This window comes from Mya arenaria, chromosome 13 (assembly GCF_026914265.1).
Source record: "Mya arenaria isolate MELC-2E11 chromosome 13, ASM2691426v1".
Taxonomy (NCBI): domain Eukaryota; kingdom Metazoa; phylum Mollusca; class Bivalvia; order Myida; family Myidae; genus Mya; species Mya arenaria.
In genome coordinates this window covers 26,108,545-26,135,276 of record NC_069134.1, presented here as the reverse complement: position 1 = coordinate 26,135,276, position 26,732 = coordinate 26,108,545, and the positions used below count along the sequence as shown (strand labels likewise).

Genomic DNA, 26,732 nt, shown 5'->3' with positions numbered 1-26,732 from the left:
TGTTGAGATATTAACCTATGTGTGCTTTCATGCAAAACCTTAACCAGAATTTCTAAGTCAAATAATAAAGGCACATAATTTGCATTATATTCAAAAAAGTGTTATCTGGGAATACATATCTAATGTTTCAATGCAATACATGATATATTTGCTGAGATATTGACTTAAATGTGGTTACATGCAAAACATTAACCAGAATTTCTAAGTCGAATAATAAAGGGCAATTATTTTGCATTAAATGCAAACTAGAGTTATCTAACTTGGTTAATTAAGTAGGTTGGATGGTTGACTACCATTGCAATACATCAAATTGTTGCTGAGATATTATCCTATGTGTGCTAACATGCAATACCTTAACCAGAATTTCTAAGTCGCATAATAAAGGGGTAAAAATTATATATTATAAAAGATAGAGTTATCTTACTTGATTAAATAAGAAGGTTAAATAGATGGGAGCATGTGTGTAAAGTTTCAATGCAATACATGACGTATTCGCTGAGGTATTGCCTTAAAAGTGGTTACATGCAAAACCTTAACCAAGGTGTGACGCCAACGCCGACGCCACCGCCGACGCCAGGGTGAGTAGTATAGCTCTCCTTATTCTTCGAATAGTCGAGCTAAAAACGTTCTCTAAACTACAGACAATGTCCTAATGTAGTTTTATTGTTTCTGTTATGTTATTTTCGTATATTTCATAGTTTCATGTTGTTGTTTTTTCAAACAGCGCTTATAATCTGCAAGCATGTAATGTGTGCAATTTTGATTTTGACGATGATTTTTTAGTTAAAATAAATAAAATGTGTTTTACGCAGGAGGTTTAAAGCACAGTTAAATAAGGATATTCTGAAAAATAAAGATATTCATAAATATCTTTTCAATCCGGAGTGCATTCTTTAAAGGGGAAATTATTAACTGTCAAACTGACAAGGTAATCAATTTCGTAGCCTTCCTACTTAAATAGTCAATTACTATCTTAAACAGATCGTACTTCCCAAAAAAAGTCAACACCTAAACACATTACGCGCTTTGTGGTTTTCTTTTGTTTTTGTTTATCTGTTAAAATTGTCATTTTCTTATCATGAACAGTATCTTTACAGTTCCAAATGCAGAAGTCAAATGTCACCAATCATTGTTCATATGTTTACGAAATCTGTCTTCCAGTTTGTTTATTCTCAAAGTGACGGTATTGTTTACTGATATTTGTAGCACTTATTAGTTCTCTATTTTGGGTATGCGTACTGACTGCTTAATTAATTTCAATGCATAACTGTTTGTTATATCGACAGACATACATTTGGTCATGGATATTTCATATTAGAATGCCAACATTTAAACGAGAGAAAACTTGGGAATGGGACTTGTCTAACAAGAAGGTATATATTTTCTCTAAGTAAAAATTGTAAGAAAAACATGCGTGATGTTCTTTTTTTAACGATCATTAACAAATTACAAATATTGATAAAATATATTTGATTCAAACAAAATGCAGTTATTAACTCTAGTGGTATATGTGTCCGCTTAGCACCCAAGTGGCCGTCGTGGGTTCGAGCACCAACAGGCGAGCGCTCTTTGTCTCTAAAAAGGACTTTAGTGCTAATCCCTATATCGCTATAATACTTGAGTCTTATCTCAATCTAAACTCATAAAAACATCACATTTGATTCAAAACATGAATAGTTTGATTCAAAATAATTTATGTTTAACTCTTTAAAAGTGTATTATATCATAGAATGTGTTGATAAAAACAAAGAGATGTGTACTGAATTACATTTTATTGGCATATTCTATGAGAAAAATTGTTGTTGTTTTTTAAAAAAAGAGAAAACACGTATACGAGTTTTAATAACTTTTGTTAACTTAAAGTTACGTGGTAAAATGAGTTGTGATTGAGATTTGACTTGATTGTTTTTTGTTACATTGGGGCCTGGTTTCGACCCAAGACCACAGACTCAAGTGTTATAGCGATCAGGATTTTTAACTGTCTGCCATTTTGTTTAACGCCATGTTGTCAGTTAAAACACATTTTAGGTATTTAGTTATTAGGCTAAAAAAATACACATTTTTTGTTATTTATGTGTGAAATCGAACAAAATAAAACAAAGCTTATTTTGTTGGTGACCATTTAATGAATCATGCCGTTGTCTTAATTTTTAGACGGTGCGAAATCCGAAATACAGAGAATGCCACAAATGGCTTGCCAACCAGTTTACCGAATATGAGTTCACAAACGACGCTAGATTTGAGTGTTTCAAGGACTATCCGAGGAACCAACGACTGTTTCAACAGCACAAAGATTTCACCAGAGACTATGAGAGGAAAGCCAAATTCTACCGTAGCCACCAGAGATTGTACTGTGTTGAAATCAACAGACAGATTCGTAAAGTGGAGGATCGGTTTTCTAAACTCATTCACGAAACTTTCTCTTCAAATCAGTTCAAATCGAGGGCGCTTCAATATAGTTATAACAAGTGGAGATCTAGTCATGAAATAAGATTTGAACACGTAAATGAAAATTCTGGAGCTCCTCCGAAAGAAAAAGAAACTGCAGTAGCAAATGATGACCCCGATGAGGAGGAAGACTTGATTGTTACTGAACGTCCAGACACCGGTGAAAGGCGATCTCCCGTGAGGCAGCAGAGTCTGAGAAGCGTTAGCGTGGACAATTTGACGCGCCCCGTGCCCTCACCGCTTAAGGTTAACCCAGACGTCACTGGACTTGAAAAGTCAATTTCAAGTCTATCACATCATGACATCCGTAGGATACATAGGAAAAAGAATCTGTTATGACAGAGAGTCGGTTAGTAACAGAAATGCGTGTTGACAGGTCATATTGTCAAGCATATATTAATAAACTGTTTTCTTTCTGTACGCTATAAATAACTTACGAATCGAAGATGTATATGTTACTTGAAAAGATCTTAATTGAAGTTTCTTTGACTTCTACTAGAGCCTATCGTACCGCATAATTATGTTGTTCCGTTGTGAAAGTTTGAATGTAGGATTTGACCCCACCTACGAGTCGTTCAAAAACAAGAACTGTAATAAATACTAATACGAACCTGAAGCGTATCCATGTCGTCCCCGTTGGTCTCAAAACTAGTCCGATCTATTATACACGAATACTAAAATGTCATATCAGAGAAATGATTTATCGTTTTTTATATAGATTTTTTATCTGAAATTTTCTTAATGAAATAAATTACACAGATATATGATTTATTGCACTTTTCTTTATTCCTCCATATCTGCAAGCATTAACAAGCAACATAACAATCTATAGCACAATGATTCATTACAAGGAAAACCCAGAATAGAAAGTTCCCATTCTATAACAACTATACATAATCATGCAATATACATTCACCTGGATGTAAAACATAAATCATTGTTTTAAGTCAATACAAAAAATCAGTTTCAGAGCGTTAATCAACACAGATGTGAAAACTGTCTAAAAATGTTGTAAAATAATTGTAAAAACAACAATAAATCAACAGCAAAAACAAATTAGAATGAATTTAGAAGACAATATGTTTAATTACAATTTGATAATAAGAGTTATTTACAGTACATCATCTCAGTTCAGAAATTTCATAGAGTTTTTCAATAGATTCTGTTTAAAAAAATTGTGAAGTGGTACAATTGTGAAGTGGTACAAATAAAATAGCAACCTACATTTTGATATGATAACGGTGTATTTTGTCACAGGCTATACATAGTCTTCTAAAATCCATGATGACATACATATATGCACTTGAGGGTGGTCAATACTAGAGCTGCATATGTGACAAATATTTATTTCTGGAGTATAATAGCACCGTAACTTGGCAGGCTGATTTGGCCTAAAATGTGTCAATAATTGTCATCCTTTTGAGAAAAGTTGAAGAAGTTATCCTATCATTAAGTTAAACAGGCCCAAATTTCCTGAAACATATTCAGCTTTACAGGTTCAATTGGCCAAAATACACACTTAAAATTGAATTTGATAAATGAAAAATGATTATTAGGATAACCATAAAGATAATTCCTATTTGAAGCCTAAAAACACTTCAATGTGATAATAGTATGCATATTTAACAAACTCTTAATAGTGAGCTTAGCTTAATCCTGTTATTAGAGACTTAAGAAATTTAAAAAAAAAGTTTTACATGTTTTACCTTCTTGAAAGTTCCATGTACACTGAAACAGTTACACACAGCCTAGTGACAGACACACAGCCTTGTGACAGACACACAGCCTTGTGACAGACACACAGCCTAGTGACAGACACACAGCCTAGTGACAGACCAGCCTAGTGACAGACACACAGCCTAGTGACAGACACACAGCCTAGTGACAGATACACATCCTAGTGACAGACACACAGCCTAGAGACAGACACACAGCCTAGAGACAGACACACAGCCTAGTGACAGACACACAGCTTAGTGACAGGTCTAGCAAGATACTAAATGTAACTTACATCCAACAACATTTAGGACAAAATCATTAAAATATGATCAAGTTACCTACATATTTCTTTTTATACTTTTAATCACAGATTTAAGCATTGTACAAGATAGTGTACGTATGCAGAAAATATGAAAAGAATCAAGTTTCATAAAAATGAAATAATGTCCAAAAGTAATTGGAACTGAAATTTCTTTCAACTTTCCCAAAGTGTAACACTACCAGTCCAGTCATCTTTTCTTTGAGATAAATCTATTTCAACCACAATACCAGCCTTCATTGAGGTTAACCTGTTGTTTCTCTGTAAAACTAAACACATTAAGTGCCCCTGACAGGGCTTCAAACCACAGCCTTTTTTTCTTGGTTAACATACAATCCATAACTTTGTCTATTGGTTGTCAAACTTCAATGGAGTTTTTAAACATGATGATACTGTTGAATATTTTCAATGCAGGCCCAAGTTTAATGTTCATTATCTTCACAATGTCAGACTGTGTCAACAACAGGAATGCCTCTCCATCTATTTGCTAAAATAGAAAAACAATGTGCTTAAAATATCATTCGATAACACATTTCATAGCATAGATTTTTCAAAGGAGATGGATGAATCATGTATCTCCAACTTCTAAAAAGTGTTTACAGCTTCTTATAATTTTGAAAATGACTTTTCTTTCTAAAATCATAAGCTCATATTTATAGTTTGAAAACATGCTTTAAAACAAATAAATGTTCTAGTACATCATTTATTTGTAACAAATAATTCCTGTATTGTTTACATATTATCAATATTCTTATTAAATAGAACTGTTTTCTGCAATGGTTCCTGTTAAGTTTTGGTAATGTTAAGATGCAAAAACATACCTAAAGTTAAACATAATATTTACCTCCTCTTTGAAGAGTTTCGCCTGTTCTTCACAGCCGGGAAGAGTGTTGATGTATGCAGCCACCTGCTCCGTGCTCCATTTGTTTACATCATTACCACGGATATTGGTCACCCCCGGCAACAACTTACAGTGCTGTTCCCAGCACAAGGGAACATCAGGCTTTGGCGGGGAGATTAACGATGACGCAAACACAGAATTATGGATGCCTTGTCGGAATGTATCCTCTGTAACAAAAGTTCAGATCTATTTATCAAACATGTTTACAAAAAGAGAAAGTTAAAGTATACTAGAACAGTTAATTTTCTACTTGGACAATAGCTTGAAATGTTCACAAACTAATCAGCCATATTGTTGCAGTGTTTTATTTTGAAATAGATTTTTAGCAAGTGTGCCTAAAATATTTGGAAATGAATTCATGAAATATTTACAACAATAAAGGCATTTATAAGGCACATAATTATTTCTATAATGCAGTAAGAATGTACATTAATTATCGGAATTTTAAAAACTTCTTACATATAAATGAATTTTAGCACTCGAAGCAGAGTTATATTTCTACATACCACTTTCTAATCGATCTCTTTCAATCTTTTGACCTTCCAGTGCTTGGTAGTAGCTCCTTAAAATATAACATTCCATAATATTATATGCATTAATATATACATTTATCACATGAAGTTGCTTGCTTGGAGTGTAATATAACCATTACACATTTTCTGCTTTAACACTCATTTGACATAGGCATAATTTGGCTCTACTTAGCGTCAAACTTTTTACTTGAAAATGAATAAAATCTCGATGACATGATAAAAGAAATCTTATATCATTGAAATTTAATTAAATTTTATGAAACCTGTTATGGGAAAGTTATGGAGCTCTCCAAAGGCTTTATGACCTTTTGTTAACTAGTTTCAGAAATTGTTGTATTAAATTAATTAATATAAAATTGTATTGATTTCAAAATATTATTTCAAGCAAATTTTAATAGGAGAATTATCACTAATAATACATTTACATACACACAAATCACTAAATACAATGTTTTTTTGTTTTTTTTTCTAATGAGATCATAAATTATTTTCAAGATTTTTCTCCTTTCATTCTGTCCATACTTTGGTTTCCTGCCCCGGCCCATCTTCTTGCCTTCTGGTGACAGCTGGGGCTTCTTAACCATCTTATAGCCACTGAAATAATAATATATGCCGTGTGCTTACCATCCGGATAGAAGCCTCACCTTAATTTATACTTTCTGTATCATTTCACTTTTTGTACCAGTGACATGGTTTACATATTATATATCATAATGCCAACCAATTTTAAATCAATTTGGATATCAAATAGGTCATCTAAAATCACAAAGATCTAAAGAGCCATTATTTTTTTATCCTCTTGCATACATGCCATATTTTCTGGAGACCATTCAGGGGGATTTGTTCAGAAAGGCTGAAATTTAGGGGGATTTTGGTAGTATTCAGGGGGATTTTTTAGAAGGTTTAAGTTGGCGAAATTTCAAAGTACAGTGGAACCTCGCTAAACCGGATCTCCACAAAACCGGAATCCTCGGGATACCGGACTTTTTTCAGAGTCCCGATTTTTCCCTTATACTTTTCAATGTAAAATAATCCCCACAAAACCGGAACCTCGGAATTCCGGATACCGGACAAAAAAATTTGTTAGTTGTCAACGTAATTTTACCTCGATTATGATGATTCCGCTGTGGATTGACTGCCGCGCGATAATCAAACGTTAATCAAACTTGTGAAAAGAAAAATTAATTGAGACATGAATTTGTTTGTTGTAGAAAATAAAGAACTAGAAACGGTTATTAAGTGATCATTTTGGGGGGTTGTTTTATCTAAAGACTTCTATGAGTGAATCAAATTAGAGCGGTGCATTGATTAAAATATCAATATACTTAACAAGCATTAAATTACGCGAGTTGTTTTATTTTTTTAGACTCGGAAAAAAGATGATTATAAAAACGCAGAAATATGTTTATCACTTTTGCATGTGCTTTAATCATGTCTCAACCTCCGTCTAAACTTACTCCGTACATCAAATCCTCACTAAACCGGAATCCTCACTAAACCGGAAATTTTCCCCGGTCCGGACCTTGTCCGGTTTAGTGAGTTTTCACTGTAATTTTAGACGAAAGTACGAAAAAATGTATTCACATTATATTTTGCTATGAAAACCTCGTAACTTTTTCACTATACAGAATTATTTTATGTCATGATTTATCATATTCTTATGATACACTGTCATGTCATACTGTAATCCTGTAAATTGAATTTACCTTCCTCCAAAGTCTTTTTAAAAAAATCTGCTTAATACTATCAGCTATGATGACATTCAGACACTAAGAGAATGGAATGAATATTATTAATTTCTTCCTTTTCCAAAATAGTAATATTTCTTTGCCTTTGATCATTACTTCAAATAATTGATCACTTGTTGTTAAGGTTTCCTTTTGGCATTTATTAAACCTTTTTTAAACAGTCATTTCACCCTTGCAGAGTTGTTTCTTTACATTTAGTTTCACTCACATGCTGTGGTTTTACTTTGTCATTAATGCCTGATGTAAAATCTCTAAAAAAAATAATTTTTTTTAAATTCCGGGGATTTTTTACCTCCCGCCGGGAGACCAGGGGATGGATCGAAATTACGGGGGATTATTCCCCCCGCCGGGGGATAAGGCATGTATGCTCTTTGCTGAAATCATCTGAAATGCCTATAAATTGTATAAAGAAATACCGGCACAGAAAAATACCTTGATGAAATTATTTTCAAAAGACTAAACCTTCTTTTACTGCAAGGCACAAGGTTTATTTCTAAAGAAGTAGTGATCCCTATCAGATATCTAATAGGTCACAAATGAAGACTCAACAAATAACTATCAATGTTAAAAATAAACATAAGTAAGGTATATACCCGGGTTCTGGTGAGTCTGCCCTATCTAGGAACCTCTGCTCATCTTTACTGGGTGGCCCAAGGCGGTCTCCCATTACCAACTCCTTGTTCATGTTGATTTCCGAGTATGGGCAACCAAATGTGCTGTAAATAAGAATAGAAACTGATAAAAGCTTTCCATTGAATACATACATTTTTAAGTGAAGTTTTTCCTTCAATATTTCTAGATTGCCAATAGAATTTTTTTTAAGTCTCTGCACTAAACATGCATTTGGTAATATTCATGAAATTAAGCATTGGTTCAAGACATCAGAGTATGTACGGTGTTAAGATGGACATCATAAGCTAACCTGTTCCATAACCATGCATACCTGTGGTGGCCTGTGTATTTTGGTCCCTTGATGTGGCCAATGCCTTTACACCCTGGGGTCGGGCAAATCCCAGGGCCAGTCCTCACTACCAGGTCAGCCTCCGCTGGAGAGGAAGGAACAAGACTGTTAGTTTTCATACAATGTCACACTTGAAGTACTTATTAGATAAGAGAGTAAGTATGAGAGTGGGATAGTGTCTGCCTCTCAAATGAGGTCCTGGGTTTGATCCCTACCAGGGGGATTTTCTCATGGCCTCTCAAATTGGACACAATGAACTGGTTTCTACCAAGAAGAGCTATCAGCCCTCATCACAATCAAGCTTAAAGAGATAAGTATAAACTTTAACTATTTTTTTCCGACAAAAACAATATGCCAATACTCTTTTAATTCAGTTACAGCCATAGTGTAAACTCCTGAAATATTTTAGCCATTGCCATAGGACTCCTGTTTTAATTGTGAATTAAAAACCTGTTTGCCAAGTTTAGTATAAAACATCTTATTTCTTTAAAGTTATGGCCAATATTAAACAACAAAGTAACTTACTTATGGGTGGCATAAGGGGGTGGTTGGTTTTGGCGCACCAGCCTGGAGGGTGAATGTCAGGTGAGTCTTCCTCCAGCCAGTAGTCATAGACGTCCAGCCAGCCGTCAAAGTGAATCTTTACCATGTTGTTCTCCACCTCAGCGATTGTAGCTACACGCACCAACAATGGGTTACGTTTATCCACCACTTCCACTTTCATGCCTGGTTCAAACGCTATAGCTGGCCGCTGTGGCAAAAATGGGTTTTCATCATTTTCGTGTATGTGGTAATTGGACAAAAGAAAACAACTTAAATGATAATATTAAAATGTTGAGATACAATACCCAGATATTGATGTAAATTCTTTAAAATGTCATTAAAATTACTAGACCAAGTACACTGCATATAAACAAAGAGATTTATTACAATTGTGTGAAGCTGACTGCATGTAAAATAAACATGTATGGTAATATTTCTACAAAATTTCTGAAGCCATACAAATTATTTAATAACTGAAAACTGACTGGTTTGAATGCTCTAGCTGGGACTGCCTGGGACTTGGTTTTAGCCAGAAACTTCGGCCAGGTGAAGTCACTGATATCCGGCCAATCTGAAATACAGATAGATAAGAATGATGCCAACGACAAACAAAACCGTTATGTCCATAGACTGCTCACATGGTGCCCAATTCAATAAAGATCTAGGTCGATCTTAATTGCAAATTAAAATTATGTATAGTGTTTGTTTTGGTTATCTGACTGTATATTTGTGTATATTGAATTTAAGCCATGATAAATAATGAATACGAATTTGAGCAAATTATATATTTTGGTTGTTTTTGCCATTTGTGAGTTTCCTACAGATCTATTATTTTTGAGGTTACAACTAAGGTCCTTAAGTAAAACAGGCAGGTTGGTTCCATAGCTAAACATGTCCTAAAGAACCACTAGTCAAACTTTCATGCCAATTACTTCTCTGAATTCAGAAAGTTACAATGATTCCATATAACTATATTGGGATAACTAACCTGTTCCCTAGCAGCCGTGAATTTCAACGAATCACAAAATCATACTGAGTAGCTTTGATAAAATGGCCATCGGAAATTGTTTAAAACAGTAGTGGATGACAGACAGACAGCAGACATCCAAAATTCCTAACAGCTCACCCAAAGCTGAGGGTCTATACTTTCAACAGTTAGCTACTAATTACTTTTAGCATTACAAACTATATTATTTACCACTGATTAACATACACAAGCTACATTGTACCAACTCACCCTGCGGAGGAGAGAGAACCAGCTCATTTTCCTCACAGTAGCCAACAGGATGTATAAGTGGGGAGGATGTGTCGCACCAGTAGTCATAGTTGTCTTCCCAGCTGTCAAAGTGGATGAGCACCTTATCCCCCATCGTGTCAGCAACACTAGCTACGCAGATTAAGGAAGAGTTCTTCTTGTCGACTGCTTCAAGTTTGGAACCAACGCGGAAGAGGTTTGGAGTAACAGACTGAAATTTTGAATTTTTTGTAACATTAGATTTTTTTAATGATTTATGATTATAAAAAGCCTAGTGTCTGGATTACTTCAGTTAATGGATCAGAAAAAACAAAATTATTCAGAATTTCCGCAGTGATACAATCTTGCATACGTTATCTAGTCATGTATAAAGTCAAACAGGCTTACCACAACTGGTTGATTGGAGAACAAAGACTTTGGGGCTGGAGATGCCTTTGTCGCCTTCAAATATGACACCCATGAAAAATTCTCTGCTGAATAATAAAAGGCTGCTTTGGGAGGTTGTAAAGATTTCCCATGTTTTTCACAAAAGCCAACAGGGAAAATGTATGGAGAGTCTATATCCGTCCAGAAATCATAGCACTCGGAATATCCATCAAAATGAATGCGAACACGATATCCGCACACTTGAGCTATTGTTAGAACACAATATTTTGACTGATGGTTTGGATCAGTTCCTTCAAGTTTCATCCCAACTCGGAACAAGTTTTTTACAGTAGGGAATGGGTTTTTAAAGAACCTCGCTGGTGCCTCCACTGCATGCTCTTCGGCAAGGTATCGGGCCCAGACAAAAGATTTTGTCCAAGACTTTTTGCCTGAAAATTGATAATATAGGAAAAATTTGAAAATATGATAAAAACAACAACATTTATCAGGTACTAAATACAATATTATACTAGTTTAAGAATTTCAATGTTTTTTTTTTGCAAAATACTTAGTTTTGAATTAATCCAACACAATGATATGTTATAACATATAATAGTCACTAACATATCTGCACCCTGTATCATAACAAAATTTAATAAATTTAATGTATTTCTTTAAAGCATTCCCTGGTGTCATACACCTATACACAGCACCCACCCTTTACTCTCACCATAGTTATTATGATCCCCACGCTTCCCTACCATCTTTCCTAACCGCAGTTATTATGTTTCTTCTGCCACTCAAACCCTCTCACCAAAGTTATTATGATCCCCCTGCTTCCCTACCATCTTTCCTAACCACAGTTATAATGATCCTCCTGCGACCCTTAACCGTCTCATCATAGTTATTATGATCGCCTGGCTTCCCTACCATCTTTCCTAACCGCAGTTATTATGTTTCTTCTGCCACTCAAACCCTCTCACCAAAGTTATTATGATCCCCCTGCTTCCATATCATCTTTCCTAACCGCAGTTTTAACCATCCTCCTGCGACCCTTACCCTCTCACCATAGTTATTATGATCCTTCTGCCACTCTTACCCTCTCACTGCAGTTTTTATGATCCCTCTGCCACTTTAACCCTCTCACTGTGGTTTTTATGATCCTTCTGCGACCCTAACCCTCTCACCATAGTTATTATGATCCTCCTGCTTCTCTCCCTGTGCCCCATTATTCCTCTCCTCCCTTTCCTTCAACAGCAGCTGTTTCTTACGACCACCTTTCTTCATTCCCATGATCACCTTGGAGATTGTACCCTGCTTCTTTGCATCCCTCTGGTGCCTTAAATTCATTATTGATGACGACTTTTAGTGTACAAATGAAGAATGATTCTAGGGGTGCAAACAAACATTCAAATATTCGATAGAACATTAATATTTGGTATTAGAATGTCAAAAAAGGTATTCAAATATTCGTTTATTTTTTTATGAATAATGAAATAATAAACATTTTGCCTGCATCTGTGTTGTTGTGTATAAAGTTTCTTTGTCTTGTTTGTTTTAACGATTGGCCAATAATGCCAGGTGCATGAACAGGATGACAATACACTGCATGCACGTCAAACTGTTGTATGTCACTTAAAAAATAGGAATCAATCCTTATTTTTCATTCCTCTATATCTATACGATTTTGAATTTGAGGTAAAAATAAGGACAGAAATTTGTTATCAAAACTTTGTTTTGGTGAAAAAGAAAAGCAGGTTATTTCGATTTTAACACCTCATTTGACATCTGGTCAATGACACTTTGCTTCTGCAATAAGAGAGCAAAAAAACCCAAAAGAGTCGAAACAACCTTGAAGTTAATGTGATATGTAGGAAGATTTTCTTAATGTAAATATTCATTCATGAACAAATGTCTACAAAAAATGCTATCAAATTTCAATGTTTGCAATACTTGTAACTAACATGCTTCATTTCAGTATAAAAGTTATGGCCAGTATTATAGTTTTCAGATGCTGTTGGCACTGACACCAAGCCATAACTTTGACTTTTTCTCCGTTAAAGCCAAAACCCTTTAAAAAGAACCCAAATGTATCTCAGTAACTACCACACGCCTACCTGCCATCGAAGGCGCTGACACATGTTTGACTACAGAAGCGGCCATCCTTTAGGAAATCAGTGGTAAAACCGTACTCGCTGCAGTTTTCACACTGCGAAATCTCATCCTTGTTAGTGACTTCCTGCTGAGACTCTGCAAACATGTGTATGAGATTAGAAAACTATTTTTGCCCTTTATCAAAATTGACAATGGTTTCATCTGGAGTTTCATTGCAACATGATGTTATTCTATGACTAATATGTATAAACAAGTGCCTTTATTTGAATCACATATTTACATGTATTATAAATTACAAAAAACATGATCGGCTGCTTAGTTTAGGTCATTTCCTCCAAAATTTTGGAAAAGCAACAAATAGGATATCTGAAATGAAAAGACTGCAGACTTGTTTCCTATATATAGACCCTTGTTGTTCCCTTGTAGCACCTACCAGATTGGTGCCCACCTGTGCCGCCTAATTTCCCCACTCCGTGTGTGTCCATGGGTTCCAATTCATCGCTAGTGTTTAGAGTTTCATTGCATTCAAGCCCATCATTTATCTCCTCCTGTCCACCACCCCCAGTCGCCTGGAATAAGAGCACAGCCTGCCAATAACACTGCTAGTCTATTTTTAACTTGATCCTAGTGAGTACAATGTATTTTATTCAGTTAAGAATTTTGGCCAGGCCACTTTTCATGTAAAATTTGGAAAAAAATATAATGATGCATTTACTATGGACATTTATTATATAATGTTCATTTCATGAACTAAGATTAATAATTCAATTACCTTTAATTCATCCAGATCTACAACACTGTCATCTTGAGCTGCATCAGGATAGTTGGTATAATTCTCAGCTCCATTGTCCACTCCTTGTGCAGTAGTTTCAACCTCTTCACTTCTATTTTCTTGACTACTGTTTCCAATGTCACCTACACCCTTAGCACCATCAACATCATCTACTTCCATCCTCTCCTCCACATTACCATCATGTTTAACTCTGTCTGGACTACCACAATTTGCTTTAACAGCCTCAGTTGAATTATCACTTGTTTTGCTACCTAAATGATCAATTTCTTCACTCAGTTTTCTTTCTCTGTCCACATTTTCAGTGACTGATGCTTCAGAGACAGCTTTTGGTTTCTCAGGAGTTTTAATGTCAGATGCTTTGATGTTAGTGTACTGATTAAAAGTGCTACCATTGTTTGATTGTGACATAAGTTGTGAGGATTGTTTCACCAGCTCCCAGTTTTTCTGAGAAGCTAACACTGTTGTCTTCATCACACTTTTTGATGGGCTTGCATCAACAACTTTAGCCGTTATGGGTGCAGATATAGAAGTGACTGATGAAGTTTTAAAATCTGTAAATGTCATCTGAGGAGAAGACATGGTTTTTTGGATAATTGTCTTTCCTTGAGAAACAGGGTATGGAGATTTCACGATTATCTGCTTTCCTTCTGTGGTTGTAATGGTTGTTCCAACCTGGTAATGAACAGCAATTTTCTTAGGCCCAGAAGGTAACATTATCTGAGCTTCATTCATTGCCATTTTGCCTTTACCGTCTTTCCCCATAATCTGTACAGCACTTGGATTACTTCCACCTTGCATGATTGTGTGTGGTTTGTTGTTTATGACAAGGCTTCCATGAACTTTGGGTAAAGGTTTAGAAGTTGGAGAAGCTAAACCCGGTCTGGTCACCATGATCACACCACTGGGTGACTGAGATATAACCTGCCCAGATCCAAGATTACCAAAAAGCTTATTTCCAGTAATGTACGCCTTAGCTGGAGCATTGGTAGTGGGTATAGATATGGGAGAACTTTTGATAACAGAACCACCAGAGCCTGGTTGTAGTATGATCTTTGGTACACTGGCTCCACTCTTCGCCTGCTGCACTTGGGGGACAGCAGTAACTCTGGGAATATTTCCTTGAGCATAAGATGAGGTTTTAACCCCCACACTAGCAACATGCTGGAGACCAGAACCATCTATAGCTGATCCTTGCAACAAAGACCTTCCACTACCATCAGCCTGACTGATGTTGACCAATGACACCTTAGAAGAGTCCAGTAGGGATTTTCCTGATCCATTCCAATTTACTGGAACTTGGAAACTTATCTGTGTCTGGCCAGGCGATATCTGAACAGGATGTTCACTACTGGGAGGGGTACCGGCAAGTATGAATCTTTGCACAGGAGCACCTGACTTTTGCTCCACACTGGTATTGGTTACTTTGGTGATAGGCTTGGTGGGCACTATGACTGGTCGTGCAGACACTGTCATAGGCTGAGTCCTTGATGGCAGTGTGATAACCTGTAATACAGAAAGTCACAACATCTACAATATTGTTGTTCTATTGGCTATATTAACTTATCACAGCCAATACGATCCCAGCTTGATCAACAAAACTTCAAAGCAATGCAAGAAGTCAAAATTAAAGGCTAGAGTAAAAAGGCAATAAAACTACATAACACAGTATAAAATTACCTACATAAACACTATGAATGAATAAAATTACCATACTCCAGCAAGAAATACATTTATTCCAAAACTTAAGCTAAATTCTTCAGAACAGTTCATCACTTGAGAAGAGACAAGTCAATTAGTACCTGTGGAGAAGGTAGTCGAGGGGAGACTGGAATATTGATGGGAGACTTGGAGCGGATTATAGCAGCTGATGTAGACTGAGGAACCTGAAGTACAACCTTCCCATCTGTTGTGTACAGCAAATTAGGCTGGAAATAGAGCATAGTGGTTTACATTTAGATGTTTATTTAAATTTCAGATAAACTGAGTTACCATTTGATAGCAGGGCTGTCTTTCTAGTGATTATGGGCAGAAATTATCCACATCCAGAAGTTATATATATCCCATCAATTTGAGAAAATACATTTTCAAGTGATTTTGGGGATTTTTAAGATTGCATTCCTGTTAACCGGCATCTCTTTTGGAGGGGCCCAATTACAGAATAGCTAAGACAGCACTGGTTGAATAAATATAATTTTAATGCACTGATTGAATAAATATAATTTTGAATTTCTAAAAACAATCATAACAAGCAATATTGTAAATTAACCAAACTTAAATCTGGTGGGAAACTGTTAGAAATCTATTATAATATTAAGGGTTAATCAGTAGCATATTATAAAGTATTAATCAATACCTTAGTTGTTGAAACTGAAACCAAATTCATTTATGTTTAAGGTAAACATCCCTGGGATTGTTTTTTCTACTATACATGTGAATCTTATGAAAACAAGGTATACAAAGTTTTCACTGTTAGACCCACAAGTATCCATGATCATAATTGTGGCAAACTTTGTAAGGCCCTAAAAAAATATATTTGTAGATGTACTTAGAACATATATGGCTTTGTATCAGTGATGGGAGAACCATGAGCCTGTCCTCATTCTTTGTTTCAATTGTGACATTTTCCTTTAAGTGAAATGTTTACCTTTTGTGCATCAACACTCTGAGATGTATGCAACAGCAGTGTAGGTCGGATGTTTCCCGAGGTCACAACTGCGACTGGACGCTGCAGGACTGCTCCTTTTGCCTGGACTGCAATAGAATTTGTTTATATCAGAAATACTCCAGAGTCTATAGAGTTTAGTTTCTATGCTGATTTTTTCTATATTGTCTTTAAAAAAATAAGCCTGTGTCTTTTGGTATGTTCTAATTTCAGCCATATTTTATACTATTGATTACCCAAAACAGGCGCATGCATGGCTAAAACCTATTTTTCTAGCTAGATTTGAATTTATATATTTGTGATGCCATTAAAACTAACCTGATTGAAAACATATTATAAGAGACTACACAAAAGAACAGTAATAAAAATGTGATGAATACAAGTCATTCAACCAATGCAATTAATAGTGATAGATTACATAGATAACTTACAAAAACTTAAAAAACAAAATGTTTTTTACAAAACAAAAACAAAATGTTTTTTTTACATAGTTTCATATTGTTGATACATATTTATTGCAGCTTCGAATAAATGAAGATGTATGCATTTTTATGATTTGGTTTGATTTTTGTGTACATGTATCAAATTTATGTGTTTGTATTTTTCTCCATTTCTTCTCTTTCCTGATTTTTTTCTCTACTCTATTTCACTGAAAAAAACCCTCAAATAACTACTAAATAATTTAAAAGCCATATATGTTCTTGGTTAAAAAACAGAACTTTGATAAAATCTTATTTTCCTGTTTTAATGTATCTAATTGAATAATTATTTCACTTTTTATACTGTCTTTCATATGTAATCGTATTTCCTGACGAAATGAACTAACTACTGAGGTATACCTGACTTGTCTCCAGCCTCTATTAGTTGCTGACCTTGAGGCCCTACAGGGGCACTTGCAGAAATTGATGCAAGGTCAGAAACAACGTTTTCATCATCAATTTTTTGCTTTTTGACTGGGGGCTCATCACTGTCATTTCCACGTGAACTCATGATGGTACCTAATATTTAAAATGATTTAATACAATATTCATATGATGAAACTCAGAAAAATCACATGATGGGCCTCACAGGAAATAGAACTAACTAGGTTAAAATGTAAAATAATTTTTCGTCATATAAACTCAATGACATCTCATTCCAGTAATTAAAATATTTTATGCAAAACCTAAACAATCCAATTAACCATAATTAGATACATGTTACTTTCGCGTAATAATAAATAAATATACAAAAATAAACAAGTCGACGTGCGGTCTCACAGCCTCGCTTTCAATCAGTGCAAAACTGTTTATTCTCCGAAGTGTTGAAAAAATACACGAATTTATATGCAAGAAGGGTTATTTCAACTGTGACATGTACATATTTCAATTGAATTATTTGTTGATAAATAACTGACATATATTCGGTGCATCGCCAAGCTGTATTCAACCTATAATCTCGACGAAACCTTCGTAAAATTGACAAGTGCGTTCGTTTACCAATTTGATATCGAAAACGAGCGCTCAGAATACACCGTTGGTGTTATATTGAGTAAAATGACCATCGAAAAAAATTAAAACAAACAAAATTGAATGTGACAAACCTTGAGATTCACTGAATTTCTATATGTAACTTCTAAAATCAACTTAACAAATTCGCAATTCCTTAAACGCTTACGTGCGCCATTTGCAATTTAGGGAGGAAGTTACAATAGCGGAAGTACACCAACTTCCGGAATCTCTTCGGATAAGTTTTGTTATTTTCATAAGGTGACATTTTGTATGTGTATTTGTTTGTTTTGGACCTGTCAAAATTGTTTTGCTTGTTGTTAATACAGCGTCTTTAGTGTCATTCATTTTTGTTGTAATTTTTCGAAACTTTTTTATGTTTGCAATCATTTTACAATACGGAAATAATCTGCATAACATGTAAATCTCGAAATGACGTCATTGCATGATTGACCTCAATGTTATTGTTTTGATCATTCTGGCTGACATTTTTGTGCAGATATCGGAGACATGGTAAACACTGCTTCTGACAGTGTCATGTGAATTCATTCTATAAACGATATACAAATAACCAACTGAGCAATTTTTGCTTACGAAAAACTCTACAAGATCATTATACTGTTTTGTATTATGGCCTAAATGGACGTCATACTCATGATTTTTTGTACTTGGCAGACTATAGACATAGGAATACATAACACAAGTCGAAATGATTGTGGCTAACTAGTGCAAACATATTTTGAAGTTTTGTTATTTATCAGTTGTCTTTCCTCAACTGACAGTTTCTTGAAGTTGGTTATAAAAAAATATGTTCTTAATGTTAACTGATGCGACTCTCTTTAAGATAAAGTACTTGTAAATCATAGTTATAATATTTTATATATATATATATATTTATATATGTTCATGCACATTCGAGTTCATCATTCTATAATATGCTTGTCTTTTCAGCCCAGTTCCTTGCTAGAGTTGAAAATTCAGAATTGTAAAGCCTCAAAATGGGAGGAGCTGTGAGCACTGGAGAAGACAATGATGATCTTATTGACAATCTGAAGGAAGCTGATTATATAAAGAGCTCTATTGTTGAAAAAGTGTTCAGAGCAGTTGACCGTGGTAACTATTATCTACCGGATCAAAGAGATTCTGCATACAAGGATTTAGCATGGAGACATGACAGATTGCATCTTTCAGCTCCTTGTATTTATTCTGAGGTGATGGAAGCCTTGCAGCTTGAATCAGGGTTATCTTTTCTTAACCTTGGAAGTGGTCTCGGCTATCTGAGTACAATGGTTGGACTTATATTGGGTAAGATGTTTTTGATTTTAAGTTGATGTTTAAGTGGTATTAAATAGAGCAACAATTTTATAAAACAGGTGATGTTGATTTTTTGTTTTCATATTCTAATCAAGATATAATTGAATGCCTTAAACATTGCTCATCTTTACAGGACCATATGGTGTTAACCACGGAGTTGAGCAATATCCTGATGTTGTGGAGTATGCAATGGAAAGACTTGCTGAATTCAAACGGAACAGTTCAGCATTTGATGAGTTTGAGTTTTGTGAGCCAAAGTTCATTGTTGCCAATTGCCTTCAGCTGAACTCTGGTTGCCAGCTGTATGATCGAGTGTATGTTGGTGCTGCTTGTCCACCAGAGCATGAAAACTACATGAAAAATCTTCTTAAAATTGGAGGGATCCTTGTTATGCCATTGAATGACAGAGTAAGTTTAAATTGATATTTACAATTTGTTTGTACTCCTCGATAAGGGAGTGACCTATAATATCATGAGATCACTTTAACATTTTCATTTAGTTTGTAAGCCACTAAATTCTAGTAAAAATATTAAACTGACAGAAACAATGTAAATGTTTGAAGTTTGTATCTTGTTGACTAAGGTCTTCATTTTCTTATCCAAATAAATGATTCATTTTTTTTCTTTTTCTCCAGTTGATTCAAGCCAAAAGGGTCAGTGAGACAGAGTGGGACATCATTAACAAGCTACCAGTCTCTTTTGCCACCTTAGTTTCTCCATCCCCTGACACTCCACCAGATCTCATTGACCTGCGTAGGTATTTGGGCAGTAGAAATATATGCAAAAATATACTTCGAATACCAGGGCATTGCATGAATTGTCAGAAAACACTGCCATGCTTTATTAGAATCTTGTTTCAAATCAATCAAACTGATTTGACCTAACTGGATTGGGCATGATGAATACACAATAGGTTTGAGGAGAAATAAGAACTGATAAAATTTAATGTATGGCATATTTTTAAACACCTGCTGTATTTGTGTTTGTCATAGACAAATACAGTAACATTTTGTCCCACAATAATCGAGACCTCTAAATGCAATTACAGCAATATTTTTTTCAAAATAACATATTCATTTACAATGTGTCAAACTAATGCAGATCTTTACCTTCTGTAGTTGTTTCTTGAGGCATCCTAACCATTTATGATATATTTTACCTTACCTTCCAGCTGAGCCTGATAAGCCCACCCTCCAGGAAATGTGCAGAACAACAGTGAGAAGAGTGCTGCGGACAAACATACATTTGCGCCACCCAGATCTGTCCAAAGTTAAAAAGCGCAAGAAAAAGCCAAAAAGGAAGTCGCCAAAAGGAGCCCTTTCAAATCTAAATATTGTCCCTCTCAGTATGGGAATGATGATCTTACAGCAACAGTTTGATAGAAACAGTGGCAGTGAGGACAGTCTTGATGGTGAAATTGATGATAATGACAGAGAAGTGGAGCAAGAAGATGATCATGATATAAGTGCAAGCAGTGCTTATGATGTTGATATGGTAGAGAAAGAGGAAGGTCTTGATAAAAGTGACAATGAAGAAGGGAAAGAGGGTCAGTTTTCTACAGATGAGGAATCTGTTGGTGATTGTAAGGATGTGGCTAGTAAAAATGGTTTGGATAAGACTGAATCTGTCAAAGTTGAAACGTCAGTGCTTGTTCCTGTGAAAGAAGACATACATGAGTCAGATGATGATAAACTAAGTGGCTATGCAAGTGGTGAAAGTGATCATGAAAATGAACAGGACAATGACACTGATGCAGTGATAGACCAAGTTGATAAAGCGAACAAGACAGCTGCATGTGATACAAGTAATGGGCAAAGAAGGTCTAAAATGGAGGAAATGATTGCTGGCATTGTTGCTTCTAGTAGTCGATTTGAAAGAGACTTGAAGTCAACAACCCCACCAGATGCAAACTGGTCAGATACAGACAGCGACGGTGATGACCACAAGAAATACAACATTGAGGAGTTCCTGAAATGCGATGTCAGGGAAAGACAACCAACCAAACAGAGATATTCCTCTACAACAAGTGTTGATACATCCACAACTTCAGGGATTGGTTCATTTGTCGAAGACCACTTGGAAGCAGAGATGGGAAAATCTGACAATGAAAAGGTATCTCCTGGTTATAGCACATGTGAGCCAGAGAACACTGGAATCAAAAAACTCAAGTGTCAAAACATGGATATTGAAGAGGATGAGGAGGAAGACACGGACGAGACAGTAGATAATGAAGGTGATCAAGTAACTCTGTCCAAATACCTGATAGAAGATATTGATTCTCTGACCCTCCCAACAGCTCTGAAATCATACCTGAAATATTACAGGGAGTAGAGTGGCTGTAAAGATACTTACGATGTAAATGTATATATGTATATACTTGTTATGTTACGACTTGACTCTGTAGTGATATGTGTATATACTTGTGTATACATGGTGTTATAAAGAATGTGATAAAATTGTCTTTGCTTTAAGACTGAAGAGTTGAGATATCTTTGGAGATTTCTGTTATAAATGTACCGTATCAATATGTTTACTATCACAACACCAAGGGCTTTATTAACCAGTAGCACTATTACAACTACCTAAAATGACATTTAACTTGAAGTTTTAATGCTATTTAATACATTGAGCCCTTTTAATGTATATAAAAAAGAATGTCATGTTCATGATTGTATATCTTTTGTTGTTAAATACTAAATTCAGTTACAATTTACATAGAATACATCATGCAGTGTTTTATCTGTACCTAATATGGAGCTGAAAATTGGGCCCCATGATTCTCAATTCAATTCACAAAAAAGCAAAATTCACAAATCTGAAAAAATATGGTATTTTGCATCTATTTCGTCCATTGTTTTTTTCATGGACATTTGTAAATTTCTTTCAATTAGTGTGTTTTAGCATATAATTTACATTCAGCAATAGTATAAGCCCAATTTCTAGCCTTTTTTTTTTCAATCAATTAAAAAAAAAATTTACAATTAAGTGTCTGCATTTTCACAAGTGAAATGGTCACGGGCCCCGTTCAAAAAATAATCTGATAAAACACTGACATGTTGAATAATCAATTTTTGAACTGAATACATTGTGATTTCAGTAGCATTTTTAACTTTCACATGAAAAGCAAAATATTGAACATACTTAATGACACATATAGGTCCGTGTTCATGATTAAGAAAATCTTGGAACCGGAGATCATGTTTGCTTTCATATACGTTACATTCAGGCTTAACACATTCTGTCATTAAAGCTGCACTCTCACAAACTTACTATTTTGACAACTTTTTTTTATTTTTTGTCTTGGAATGAGCCAATTTTTGGGTAAACATCTTCAAACGAGTGATATAAGACTGCTGACAAAAGATCAGTTTGCAGATTTTCATATTTCCATTCGAAAATTAATGTTTTATGGCTTAAACCATTACTAACAGTTTAAGAAAAATGCATAAAACATCAATTTTTGAACTTAAATATAAAAATCTGTGATCTGCTTTTTTGTCAGCAGTCTTATATCACTCGTTTGCAGATAATTATGCAAAAACTGGCTTATTCCAAGACAAAAAATAAAAAAAGTTGTCAAAACGGTAAATCTGTGAGAGTGCAGCTTTAAAGTAGGAACATAAATGACAAGAAAAAGAAACGTTTTCAAAGGAATTTTTTGCTTTGCAATGTATATTTAATTTTGTCTTATTCTGTTATCATGTTTGTTGTTTGTTCTCATATTCATTTGAATATACTTGGCATGTGCAATGTAAATACAATGTAAGTCAATAATGTGTTATAAGAATGTAAGATAAGTTTTTGTTTAAGTTATTTTCCTATAAATAAAGTTTAATTTTAGACAAAAATAATTGACCCTATTATAGAGCAGTAATTTTAATGATTTGCAATAGCTCTTGGCTTTCAATTAATCCAACAAGTGGACCTTTGTTGCCATTGTAGAAGTTCGCTCTAACTAGTCATAAAAATAAATAATTTAGTTTGTATATATTTTCCTATTTTTTTAAATTTCATTATGTTCCCTTTTCTTTAAGATAGTTATATTAATTGAAGGTATGGTCAAGTTATGATCTACTTTATTGCCATCAAATGCTTTATCTGCACAATTAGTTATATAGATTTTGCATTTTGCTTTCATTTCCATTTACCTCATTCATGAGAAGACGTAATCTCCAAGTTGAATTCAACTCCACAACCTGTATGCTGTTGAGTTATGCAGTTAATAAAATACAAATTGACTTACAGCCAAGAGTTTGATATTGAATAGTTATTTGCAGACTGCTAAAACAGATCTCAATTTCAATTCTTGCGTGATTTTTAAATTAATTAACTTGATACATTTGACAGTCAACAGTGATTTAATATATCTGTGAGCAGTGTAAGGTGAGGGGACATGCACTACAAAGAGAACTGGGTGTTATCTCTTGGAAAAAGGTTTGAAACTGAAATATTGTAGACCAATTCCACTGTCATTAAGTTCATGGTAAAATAATAATCAATCTCATTTATGACGTAATTGATTTATAAAGTGTAGTTTGTTTTCATGTGAACAGTATTCATAAAGGCTGCACTCTCATAGATTGCAGTATTGACTTTTTTTAAATTTTGTCTCAGAATCAGCTGATTTTGGCATCAATGCCTTCAAATCAGTCATATAAGATAACTTGCTAAAGAACAGGTCACATTTATTCAAAATAAAAAAGGCCGATGAAATTTTCACATTTGGTAACGCTTTTAGCCATAAAACATCTATTTTTTACAATATGTACAATTATGATTTAATCTTTCGTCAGTCTTCTTATATCACTGGTTTCCATACATTTTCCCAGAAATAAGCTCATTCCAAGATTAAAGTTAAAAAAGTTGTCAAAATGGTCATTCTATGAGATTGCAGAAGGACGTTGACTTTGGCTATATTTCAAATTTGATCCAGCCAATGTTTACTCTATCTCCTACACTGCTTAGGGCTTTGGTTGCTACTAAAATGACATGACTGTATGTGCTAACATCCAACAGCAACAGTAACCAGAGTGTATTTTCTTCTGGCCCCAATTTCTCGAAACATCTGAAGTCCCTTATAACAGGATGAAATAAGCTCACTATTTTTGTTTTGGTATAATTTGTGCAATTTACATTCTTAAGAGTTTTTGGACTTAAAATGGAAATTATCTCTATGCTAATCATGATAAGCTATTTTTTGAATGTTAAAATCATGGTTAAGTAAGAAATTTGACTTCATGAAATACCTTAAGCTGGTTAGGCTTGAGAAGTTTGGAGAAATTGGGGCCAGAAGTTTAAAAAAAAAGAATATGGTAGAAATACATGTATTACCCGGTATTTCTAATGCATATGAACATTATCAGGGTTAACAAAGCAATAAATTATGGCACTTTACTATCTTAAAGATACAAGGCTGATAGAAAATTGTAGAATACAGGTATTGTGTACCCTGTTTTTTCTGTAAGTATTGTGTAAATTCACAGTTGTTACCAAGTTGACCTGTTGCTAGAGAATAAATATTCTGTCTTGTTCTTTGTTGCCTCTCTCACCCAGTTTTAACTGCAAAATGAAACACTTAGGAGACTGTGAATCTGCCATTTTATTCTGTCAGACACCATTTTACTATAATGTCAACATACTAGTCAATTTAAAACGGTAGTTTATTGTACCAATTTGACCCAGAAAATGCTGCGGAGTCCATTTCCTGGAGAGTAGCTAGTACCGAAGTCTATAAGAGGCCTTAAACAGAAGCCTTAGTCACCATGGTAATCTAGGTTGAGAAATGGGCCACAATATTGCCTCCTTAATTCGAATGAAGAACAACACTCTTAAATTTCAACATGAGCTGTTGTAGAATTTAAAGAAAGTAACAAATGCTCCCTAATCCCATCCAGTTTAATTGATCTGCAGATGCAATCAGATGATTATGTCTCCCCCCATTCATGGGGAAACATTGTTTTTGCCCTGTCCCTCAGTCAGTCACACTTCGTTTCCCCTCAATTACTATAGAACGCTTAGACCTAGGAACTTCATACTTGGTATGCTAGTTGGTCATGACTTGTAAATGACCCCTATTGGTTTTGGAGTTACTAGGTCAAAGGTCAAGGTCGCCATGACATTGAGGTGAAGAAACGGTTTCCGCTCAATATTTAAAGATCCTTTGGGTTCAGTTGTTCATGTCTAGTAGATGACCCCTATTGATTTTGAGATCAAAAGGTCAAAGGTTAAGGTTACCTTAAGGAAAAAAAATATGATATGTTGGTAGTGACCTTAAGCTTAAAAATGGTTTCTGCTCAATAACTAAAGAAAGCATGTACCCAGGAACTTCATACGTGGAATGCTAGTTGGTCATGACTAGTAGATGACTCCTATTGATTTTGAGATCAGTATGTCAAGGTCACCATGACCTTGAGGTGAAGAAATGGTTACCGCTCAATAACTAAAGAACGCTTGCACCCAGGAACTTCATACTTGGTATGCAAGTTGGTCATGACTAGTAGATGACCCCTATTGATTTTTATACCCTCGACAAACAAAGTTTGAAGGGGGTATACTGGAGTCACCCTGTGGTCGTTCGGTCGGTCGGTCAGCTGGTCGGTTGGTCCGTCGGGTTGGTCCGTTGCAATTTACCTTGTCCGGAGCATAACTTAAAAACTACTGGATGGAATTGGATTCAACTTCATACAATGGTTGAGCATAATGAGAGGAAGTGCAGTGTACAATAACCATAACTCTATTCTTGCCTATTATTGAGTTATTGCCCTTTGTTTTTTGTTTTTTTGTCCAGAGTATAACTTGAAAAGTGCTGGATGGAATTGATTGGAACTTCATACAATGGTAAAGCACAATGAGAGGAAGTGCAGTGTTCAAGAACCATAACTCTACTTTAGCTAATTACTGAGCTATTGCCCTTTTATTTGTTTTTTTGCTGTCATTTTTTTTTCCAGACATTAACTTGCAAACTACATGATGGAATTTATTAAAACTTAATACAATGGTAAAACACAATGAGAGGAAGTGCAGTGCACAAGAACCATAACTCTATTTCAGCTAATTACAGAGTTACTGCCCTTTGTTACTTTTTTCTTGTCCGAAGTATAACTTGAAAACTATTGGATGGAATTTAATAAAACTTCATACAGTGATAGATCATAACGAGAGGGAGTGCAGAGTACAGGAACCGCAGTTCTATTTCAGCTAATTACAGAGTTACTGCCTTTTGTTACTTATTCTTGTCCAGAGCATAACTTGAAAACTATTGGATGGAATTTAATAAACTTCATACAGTTAAAGATCATAAGGAGAGGGAGTGCAGTGTACAGGAACTGCAATTCTATTTCAGCCATTTACAGAGTTACTGCCCTTTGCTACTTTTTCTTGTCTGGAGCATAACTTGAAAACTATTGGATGGAATTTAATAAAACTTCATACAGTGATAGATCATAATGAGAGGAAGTGCAGTGTACAGGAACTGCAATTCTATTTCAGCCAATTACAGAGTTATTGCCCTTTGTTACTTTTTCTTGTATGGAGCATAACTTGAAAACTATCGAATGGAATTTAATAAA

At 34.9% G+C, this 26,732-nt stretch overlaps 3 protein-coding genes across 6 annotated transcripts; 2 read left to right on the top strand and 1 right to left on the bottom strand.

The window, feature by feature from the left end:
• The first annotated feature begins 1,190 nt into the window (after positions 1–1,190).
• On the top strand, positions 1,191–5,479 carry LOC128214105 (uncharacterized). Of its 2 annotated transcripts, XM_052920369.1 has the most exons (3): positions 1,191–1,373; positions 2,155–2,797; positions 5,344–5,479. In XM_052920369.1, the coding sequence occupies exons 1-2, from the start codon at positions 1,260–1,262 to the stop codon at positions 2,785–2,787; spliced, it is 747 nt and encodes a 248-aa protein (XP_052776329.1). In that variant the 5' UTR covers positions 1,191–1,259; the 3' UTR covers positions 2,788–2,797; positions 5,344–5,479. The 2 variants fall into 2 exon arrangements, with proteins under 2 accessions (XP_052776329.1, XP_052776328.1); XM_052920368.1 differs by lacking the exon at positions 5,344–5,479 and having other exon boundaries at positions 1,192–1,373; positions 2,155–3,215.
• LOC128214104 (uncharacterized) lies at positions 3,211–18,051 on the bottom strand. Of its 2 annotated transcripts, none has more exons than XM_052920366.1 (18): positions 17,946–18,051; positions 17,203–17,361; positions 16,346–16,452; positions 15,501–15,626; positions 13,681–15,204; positions 13,342–13,477; positions 12,911–13,043; positions 11,981–12,132; positions 10,815–11,242; positions 10,410–10,638; positions 9,658–9,743; positions 9,155–9,380; positions 8,612–8,714; positions 8,262–8,384; positions 6,443–6,514; positions 5,894–5,949; positions 5,331–5,554; positions 3,211–4,973 (listed from the first exon to the last, which is right to left on the bottom strand). In XM_052920366.1, the coding sequence occupies exons 2-18, from the start codon at positions 17,351–17,353 to the stop codon at positions 4,845–4,847; spliced, it is 4,005 nt and encodes a 1,334-aa protein (XP_052776326.1). In that variant the 5' UTR covers positions 17,354–17,361; positions 17,946–18,051; the 3' UTR covers positions 3,211–4,844. The 2 variants fall into 2 exon arrangements, with proteins under 2 accessions (XP_052776326.1, XP_052776327.1); XM_052920367.1 differs by having other exon boundaries at positions 13,357–13,477.
• A 22-nt stretch (positions 18,052–18,073) lies between these two features.
• Positions 18,074–24,695, top strand: LOC128214224 (protein-L-isoaspartate O-methyltransferase domain-containing protein 1-like). 2 transcript variants are annotated; one of them, XM_052920582.1, is made up of 5 exons: positions 18,074–18,111; positions 18,802–19,155; positions 19,298–19,572; positions 19,800–19,917; positions 20,336–24,695. In XM_052920582.1, the coding sequence occupies exons 2-5, from the start codon at positions 18,849–18,851 to the stop codon at positions 21,493–21,495; spliced, it is 1,860 nt and encodes a 619-aa protein (XP_052776542.1). In that variant the 5' UTR covers positions 18,074–18,111; positions 18,802–18,848; the 3' UTR covers positions 21,496–24,695. The 2 variants fall into 2 exon arrangements, with proteins under 2 accessions (XP_052776542.1, XP_052776541.1); XM_052920581.1 differs by lacking the exon at positions 18,074–18,111 and adding an exon at positions 18,147–18,363.
• The last annotated feature ends 2,037 nt before the right edge of the window (positions 24,696–26,732 follow it).